This window comes from Gavialis gangeticus, unplaced genomic scaffold (assembly GCF_001723915.1).
Source record: "Gavialis gangeticus isolate Ggan-Ray unplaced genomic scaffold, GavGan_comp1, whole genome shotgun sequence".
NCBI lineage: Eukaryota > Metazoa > Chordata > Crocodylia > Gavialidae > Gavialis > Gavialis gangeticus.
Window position 1 is genome coordinate 5970099 of NW_017728973.1, and position 9111 is coordinate 5979209.

General features: G+C 47.8%; 1 protein-coding gene across 2 annotated transcripts in view; it reads left to right on the top strand.

Annotated features, from left to right (window-relative positions):
- FBXL20 (F-box and leucine rich repeat protein 20) overlaps positions 1-8173 on the top strand; it is an 81764-nt gene extending 73591 nt beyond the window's left edge. For both annotated transcript variants that reach the window (XM_019507371.1, XM_019507376.1), the window contains 3 exons: positions 735-791; positions 3536-3748; positions 7017-8173. In XM_019507371.1, coding sequence (XP_019362916.1) covers positions 735-791; positions 3536-3748; positions 7017-7124 — 378 coding nt within the window. In that variant the 3' untranslated portion in view covers positions 7125-8173. The remainder of the gene's footprint in view (positions 1-734; positions 792-3535; positions 3749-7016) is intronic.
- Positions 8174-9111: the final 938 nt, after the last annotated feature.

The window sequence follows — 9111 nt, forward strand, 5'->3', positions numbered from 1 at the left end:
GCTTTAAAAACTCCTAAGGGAAGTGAGGGGAAAGAACACCTTCATAACATGTTAAAAATCTTTCTCAGTTTCCATATTAAAGGATCAATGTGAACTTTTACCTACAGTGTAGGCCAGCTAAGGACAATCTCCAGAAATGTTCAGGAGTTAGTAACTGTCAGTTTTAGATGATGTACAGGTTTCCCTCGCTTTGTGCTGTACATGTGTTCCTGGAAAACAGCGTATAACTCAAATTCGCATAAAGGGAGCCCACTTTACAACGTAACAAAGAGATATGTTCCAAAATCTCGACTGTACTGACCCCCAGACCCATTTCTACCACTTTTACAAGATGGTTTTGGTACTCAGCAAGAGCAGACAGTACACAAGCACAAGGCACTATCACAATGGGGATGGCAACTACAGAAACACACGTCGCAGACAACGAGTGAGGAGCACAGATCCACACAGGAGACTATATCTGGATGTGCATCATTTCTACAATGCACCACACAGAGCAGTTGACTGCAGCCTTCCACCACACCGATCGCATAAGAGTGAATTTACCTTGCATATAATGAACTTTTGGTATAAAAAGGGTCATCACATAAAAGCGATTTCGCACATACAGAACCCGCTTAAAGTGAGGGAAACCTATACAGCAGAATGTCACTTTCATTTAGGCACAGTTCAAATTAGGAAGAAAGTTGTTTTGTGAAAGTGCCAGTCTTAAAAGACTTTTTTGTGTCTTCCAGATAACAGATAGTACATTAATCCAACTCTCCATACACTGTCCACGGCTTCAGGTTTTGGTAAGTGTTGTTTGTATAGGAATATTCAGTGTGTCTCTTCCTAAAATAAATGATCCTGCCTGTCAGAGATTTCCTGTATGACTTCCTGGGCATATGCTGGTTATACCCAGTCTGTATGAGATGAAGACAATGGCTCTTTTTCATCTCTAATATGGTGCTTGTAACTTGTGGTGACTATTAGTCTTAGAATGCACTGCTCTATTTCAGCTAGAGCTCCTGGGGAGCAAGGTGTATAGTTGCTCTTTTGAATGCATCTTTTGGTCCACAGATTATAGCTTAATCAATACATGCTGATCAAAGGAGACTGTTGTAATTTACTTTCGTGCTTTGCTTCCCTGCCAAAATCCTTTAGGCTCCTTTGATTTTAAATTGGCATTGTACTCCCTCTGCTATTCTGTGAGGTTGCTACTACATTTTGATTCCTAAGATCTACAGTTGCACATTGTGTGATCCAGTAAGGATTTTTTCTACATCTTATTACTGTATTGCTGTTTGCTATTTTGAAGGCTATTTCAGTGATTTCATGCATTGTAGGGCTATTTTCAAGCCATAAGTTCTTGTTGCAGGATCAGGCGTGGGGTTTTACCTTTTTTCAAAATATCCTTACCATTTAAGGGCTTTTTTCCCCTATTTTCTTTATTGTAACACTTCTCCTTGTCATTTTAGAAATCTGGTTAGTGTTTATTATGTAAATTTACAAATCAGTGTGAGTGTAGACAGAGATAATGACTCATTTGTTTGTTACAGATTTCTCTGGTCCAGAGGTGTATTATTAATGGCCTAGTGTCTGTATGAATATGCCCTTGGAGAAAACAAGAAAGGAAGGATGGTTCCATGGATAGGGTCCTAGCTTAGGACTTGGGAAGCCAGGGTTCAAGTCTCCCTGTGCATTTGTTTCCATCTATAAAGTGGGATACTAGTACCCATTAGTTCACAGGGCTGTTTTGAAATGGATAAATGTAGATCAGTCGTTCTCAACTGGAGTGTGAAGACCATCAAGGGTGTCACAGAAGCAGTGGCCAGGTAAACTTCCCTGCGTGCTCCCCCTGCATTGGGGTTGTTCTCTAATGAGCTTCTGTTTCCAGAAGGAGTATTGTGGGTGCTGAACCAGAAAGAGCTGCACTGCATGAGGTAGCTTTTGCCTGCTTTAGGGTGGTCAGAGCCTTAGTATTAGGAGGAACATGCACAGCCCTTCCTGGGACAGCTGTGCAGGACAGGGCAGTTCCATTCCAGTTGCACAGCCCTTCTCAACAGCAGAACCTAGCTAAGAAGCATTGGGGTAAGCTGAGGCAGCACCAACAGTGGTTCTCAGCTGGGGGAGCTGCTGGCTGTGGAATCAAAAAAGTGGCAGTCGAGTGTCTTGACCCTGAAAGGGTTGAGAACCACTGATCTAGATTGTGAGGTGCTTAAGTAACAGAGTGATTGTTGGGGGGATAAGAATCAAAGGTGAAAAACTGCCACCCTCCTTTCTTGATGCTCCTTTGGAAGCTGTCTTTGCTGAAAGGCAGTTAAATAAGAATCACTATCACCTTTGAGTCTAAATCCTACTCTAGGTGCGAGATGTATGTTAATACTTTTGTGGAGACCTGTGAGTCCTAGCAGCCTTGGCTATACTCACTTACCTATAAAGGGTTATTCGTAGAATGAAGGGAGTAAATGACAGACCCTAATGAACATAACTAAAGCAAGGAACAGAGGAATAAAAGGGTTTTCTTTGCTAAGCTTTAAAGAATGAAGGCTTCTGGCTTGTAACTGTTGGTACTCAAATTTAACTCGTGTGTGTTGTAAGATTCAGTCCCCCATAATATGTTTTTCCAGGTTGACTGGAAATCTGCTTCATACAGGAATCAAGCACCTGCAAGTCAGGTCTTCCTCACTATTAAAATCTGTTCTTTCAGGGGGAAAGAGTGTGATAAAACACCACTGGAGGGTGGAGCTCACTGCAAGTGCTCCTGTTTTATCTGTGTTGTTTCTTCAAATTTAAATTTTGTGGCTGAAAGATTTTCAGATCTAAAGCCTTTGGCCAGGGTCTTCTAGTGTCATTTGGACAGGCAGGTCCCATAGCATTAAACTTCTTTATATGCACTTCTCTGGGATCTTCTCCCAGTGTGTTCTCCCCTGGAGCAGCTCCTGTTTTTTTATCTTCTGCAAAACAGATGACACATGAGCTATAGAGATACTCCAGTGATGGCCTGAGCAGCATTTGAGATAGCTGAAGTTTCCCAGCTCTCCATGCAGTTCAATTTAACATACAAGAATATTTAAAAATAAGGGCAGCTCACAAATGGAATGTAAATCTATGCCATTCTGATAATGCTAGTCTCTGTAGTTTCTCAAAAGTATTGCCACAGTTGCTGAGGCACTTCTTTTCAGTATTTAAGGACAGATAAACTTCTGATGAGGGTATATCTTGTAGCTGAGATTTGTTCCCTGTCTCTCTACAGTGCTTGGCTGTTCTTCTGTCTCTCTCTTCCATTAGCTCTAGATTTATATCAGTTTTTCCCTTTGGTCTCTAGAAATCTTAGGCTGTTAGAGAAGCCCATGGACTCTGGTTCCTGGAGTTTGGAGCTCAAAACTATCTCCAGGGTTAAACACCTGCAAATTTACCATGTCAAACTTCGGGACAAGTATGGTATAGTCTAGAAATCTGAGTTCATTCTCTAAGAAGCTTAGTAGCATGATATTATCCACAACTGTACATCAGGTTACAGCTCAAAATACTAACCCCTTCTCTTTGGTTGCAGAGTTTATCACACTGTGAGTTGATCACAGATGATGGGATTCGTCACTTGGGGAATGGTGCCTGTGCACATGATCGTCTGGAAGTGATCGAGCTGGATAACTGTCCATTGATCACAGATGCTTCCCTGGAGCACCTGAAGAGCTGTCATAGCCTGGAGAGGATAGAACTTTATGACTGTCAACAGATCACACGGGCAGGAATCAAGAGACTCAGGGTAAAAAAACAAGTATTGCTAAAGCTTTGACTTCAAATTTTCTTCAGTAACTGCATTTCTCCCTAATAGGGTTTTTACATATGTTAAAGTCAGGAAGGGTTTGAGGACTGGACCCGGTGGTGATGCATATGTGATGCATAGGGGTGCATGTGCACCCCTTGAGAGCACTGGCGCACCCCCTGACTGGCCACACTTGCCACTTAGACGATGGGCAGGGGGGGCAGGCTGGAGTACCGGTGCCTCCCCTGCAAGCAGCGGCCACAGCTGCTCCCAGAAGCAGCTGCAGTTATTGGCTGTCATGGGATCAGCCGCGAGGGGACGCATGCCCTCCCCCTCCCCCCCACCCTCCTGACTAATGTGGCACCAGTCACCCATGATTGGTACAAGTTCTTTAGCTTGCCTGAGAGAGAGGAAGAAGGACAACATTTAAGGAAAGGCTGAAGATGGTAAGCACTAGCTAGTGGGGAAGGAATGGTGTCTCTTCCCTCCAGTTGCTGTTCCAGCTAAGAAGCCCAGTGAAGGAATATGAGAGAACGAGCTCACTGTTGATCACATCATAGACATGAGGCTCTTTCATAAAACTGAGTATCTGACATCATTTCTCAATAAAAAGTTAGTACCAGGGTCAATAATAGAATGGTCTCTTATATTGGTTGCTATAATTTTATGAAGTGCATTGTAGTAGACTTTAGACTGACATAGCCCTGTGTGCTGGTAAATTACTTGAACAAATCTTTTGCATTTTTAATCTTTTGGAGATAGTCCAGGAACTGACCAGTAGGAAATACTAAGATTCAGGAGATCTGGATTCAGTTCCCAGTTCATTCCTTCTTAACACCTGTTTCCCGTCTGTAGTATGGGAATAGTGCTACTGACTTCCTTTTTAAAATGTTTTCAGGACTACAGATGAAAAATGTTATATAAGAGCTAAGTATTATTTGACTACTGACAAGGAATACCTAAATCAAATGGCAATTTTTTGCTTACTGTTTTCAGTTTGTTTTTCCACTTGTTAGCTGAATCCAAGAGTTTAATTCACAATAAGCCTCTAAACCAGGGCCAGCAACCTATGGCACGCGTGCCCAATGTGGCACACAGCATGGTTTTTATTGGCACGCGGGCTGCTTTCTGCCCCAAGGGGTGGGAAGGGGCATGCCCAAATTGAGCAGCACATGGCTGCCTGGGAACAGCCTAGCAGACCCAGGCCCTGGAACACCCTGACCACACCGGCCAGGTTAGAGCCCCTGGCCCCAAACTAGCCCTGCCTGCCGCGGGCCCCATCTTTGGGCACATCCATGCCCTGATGGCCCCAGCCCCAATCACGTGCTGTCGGCAGGCCCCAGCCGAGACCATCGCTGCTGCGGGCCCTGGCCTGGCCACATGCCGCCAGCAGCCCGGCCCTGTCACTGCCATGAGCCCCATCACCAGGCCCATCCCCAGCCGGCCCCATCGCTGCCGTGTGCCCCGTCCCCGGGTCTAGCCTCATTGCCACCACAGGCCCTGTCCCTAGGCCTGGCCACATGCTGCTGGCAGCCCAGCCCCAGCTGGCACCATCACCGCTCCAGGCCCTGGCCCAGTGCCAGTGCCAGGCTGGGGCCATCTGCAGCATTGGGACGGGGCCTGCAGACCTGCACAGGCCCTGGCCCCATCCCAGCACTACAGACAGCCCTGGCCACATGCTGCCGGCAGGCCAGGCTCTGGCTGGCGCCACTGCCACCATCTGCCCCAGCCGAGTCAGAGCTGTCGGCAGCGCCGGGATGAGGCTGGGGTCCGGGCCCATCTCAGCGCTGCAGATGGCCCCAGCCACATGCTGCCGGCGGATGCGACCCCGGCCCCATCCTGGCGCTGTTGACGGGCATGGCCCCAGTGAGCACCTCCATCACCGCTACTGGGCCAGGGCCATTGGCAGTGGTGGGATGGGGCCAGGGCCCGGGCTTTATCCTGGTGCTGCTGGCAGGCCCAGCCACGTGCTGCTGTTGGGCCTGACCCTGGCTGGCACCACCACTGCCTGCCCCAGCCCAGCACTGCTGCTGGTCCAGGGCTGTGTGCAGCACCAGGATGAGGCTGGGGCCCGGGCACGGCCCTGGCCTCATGTTGCCAGCGGGCCGGGCCTCAGCCCCATCCTAGTGTTGCTGGCGGATGCAGCCCTGGCCAGCACCTCTACCACCACTGCTGGGCCGCGGCCATTGGCAGCGCTGGGGCCAGGGCCCAGGCCTGTGGACCTGTGCGGGCCCCGGCCCTATCCCGGTAGGCCTGGCCCCGGCCCCGGCCCTGGCTGACATCTCCACCGCCACCCAGCCCTGCACCGCTGCTGGGCCGGGGCCATCTGCAACGCCAGGATGAAGCCAGGGCCAGGGCCCGGGACCCATCTTGGCGCTGCAGATGGCCCTGGCACCAGCCATGTGCTGCCAGCAGGCCGGGCCCCAGCCCTCAACGCTGCTTCTGGCCCCAGCCCAATGCCATTGCCGGGCCGGCATGGGGATGGGGCCTGTGTGGGGCTGGGGCTGTGGACCTGCGCAGGTCCCAGCTTCATCCTGGCACTGCCAATGGCCCCAGCACTGCTAGCAGCCCCACGTTGCCCATGGCCTGGGCCCCGGCCCCAGCCATGTGCTGCCAGACGGCCCTGGCCTCAGCCCCGCGCTGCCCTCGGCCCCAGCCCTGCTCCATGCTCATTTTGTTTTTCTTATGTGCCAACACTCCAGCACCTGTCAAGGTAGACATTGTGGTTTTTTCAGCACTCCGGCCAAAAAACATTGCCTACCCCTGCTCTAAACCATTGTTGTAGATTTGCAAAGTTTGGCTCCCTTTTTATTTCGGAGTCTATTTAAAAAAAACAAACATTAGCTCTACATATGTAATTTAGAAAAGAAAAGGGCACACAGCTATTATTCAGGACCATCACTGCCTCTGTCTGGTTCATTAGTGAAGCCATCTGATAAGGCTCTGAAATTTTACTGAGTGAGGAAATACAGGTAGAAGAAATTTGCTAGCATGGGAGAGGTTGTAGTTTCCAGAGCCCGTTAGAAAACTGAAGTTGTAGATAAGGAAGAACTTGATGACAATACAGTAAAATGAAATTCTAAATCTCCACTGGGATCTGTAGAAGCCTTGACCCTTTAGTGAAGGGGGAAAAGATGCTTTCATTTAGACAGTCAAGTAAAGAAAAAAGAGCAGGTCTGTCAGTGTTCCACCTGCTCTTTTGCTGCTTGCCTCTAATGTTTCACTGTCACTGCTGTTTTTTCTTTAAATAATGTGTTTATCTTTTCAGACCCATTTACCTAATATTAAAGTCCACGCCTACTTCGCTCCTGTGACTCCACCTCCATCAGTAGGGGGCAGCAGACAGCGCTTCTGCAGATGTTGCATCATCCTATGACATTGGAATTGGTCCTCCTTGCAAACTGAGTATTTAATTATACTTCTAGAATTATGGTGGACACCAGTATCTTCAAGGAAAGTGATCCCAGTGTCATTTGCAAGGGCCAGTGAAAAGGGGGCTGTGGTGCCAGGCCCCTGTAGCCACCCATACACACGCATATACACACACCACCCGTTCCAGCAAACTGATGAACTCTATGACATGGGAGCTGGATCTGTGTTGGTATTTCTGTAGGTGGATTGGTATAATTCTGAACCATTCCTACTGGGCATGCTCAGAAGAAATCACTGAGTGGGGGAGGGTGTGTAAACCCCAAATAACTGTTGCTGCTGCTGTTGATGATGAAATAGCAATGGAAACCCTTCAGAGTGGGGAGAGGGAGTGAAATGAACATGCTTGAACCTTGCATCCACTGTCCAAAGAAAAAGGTTTTGTATCCATTCTTCAGTAAGGGAATGAAAACAGCAGCCATTGTGAGACATGATTTACTGTGCTTCTGTACTTCCTTGTTCCCATGCTAACCACACTGAGCATGCTCACATTGAAGGTTCATCAGTTTCTTCTGTGTTTCGTAGCATCCAACTCAGAGGCTTCCTAGATTGTTGTGATATAGCTTGAAATCTGTAATGTCAGGCTCATTTTTTTTATCCTCCCCCTCATTTTTTTTACAGATTTATAATCCAGTAATTTTTCAAGATTATCAAACACAAAAGTTATGTATCAATAAAAAGAAGACACTTTTTACCATTAGAAAGCTGAGCCTGGAATTTCCTGTCTGATGGTAAGACCTTAAACAGACAGTTGAAGTCACAGGCTAGGCTCTCATGGGCTTACTTGCCCATTTTTACCAATTGCTGGCTCTCCAAACTTTTTGCATTTCAAGTTTTACTCCAGTGAAAATGTAGCTCACAATATAGAGGACACAAATCTAGTTCACAGTCCAATTCTTGATTCCCTGTCCTTTCCCCAAAGGAGCAAAATCACATTACTCTTTATTGTCATGGTTAAGGAATAATGATTCACTAATTAAAGTGGAAAGAACAGCAGGCCTGAAAATCTGTTGCTGGTTATTGCCACAGTGCTGTATACTGAGTTTGTAAACTTTCAGCAGTTTCAATGACTTCTGCATATTCCACAGGTAAGTGTCTTGCCCTGGAGTGAAGTGTGGGCTCACTGTATACCACAAGGACATATCTTACTTTCAGTTCCTCACCTTTCAAACAAGAGGAATGTCCTCACCTGTTAATCAACTAGATCTATGTAGCAGCTGCTTTTTGGAGTAATTCAGGCAAATTTAACCCAGGTGCTTCAGGTGAAAGTAGAGTCTGTGCCAGCCTCTGTGAACTTACTGCTGTCCTCAGTGGTGACACGTAGGGGATGCACGGGAGTGCACATGCACCCCCTGACAGGCAGCACTCCCTGCTTAGGTGATGGATGGTGTGGCAGGCAGGAGCGCTGGTGCCCCCCTGCGAGTGCCAGCCAGGGAGCGGGGGCACTAGGTTGAAGCACTGCTGGCGAAGCACTGCTGGCACTTCTGGGAGCGCTGCTTGCACTTCCCAGTCAGCAAGATCGGCTACAGTAGGGGACCCCCCCCCCAGTTGCTGATCGGTCACTGGGGGGCATGTGCCCTCCTACCCCCCCGACTCAGGTGGTACCAGTCGCTTGTGGCTTTCCTGATGCCTGGAGTCTAGGTTGCCCAGTTACAAAACAGGCAAAGCAGATGTGCTGGCACCAAAGGCTTAATAGGGCAGAACTTGGTCAGACTGTAACAGGTTCCTGGAAGATGAGATCAAGTATAAATAATTGCTCTCCCTGCTGTCCGCACTTAAGGGAGAGAAGGGAGAGTATAGATTTGTGAATTGGTCCCAACTGAAAAAAATAAAAAAGAGCAAGCATGGTCAGTTATCTTAATTGTTGAAAGCTGAAGCAACAATCCTCCATCTTTATGGAGAAGAATCGCATCAAATGGGGAAGAAGAGATGAT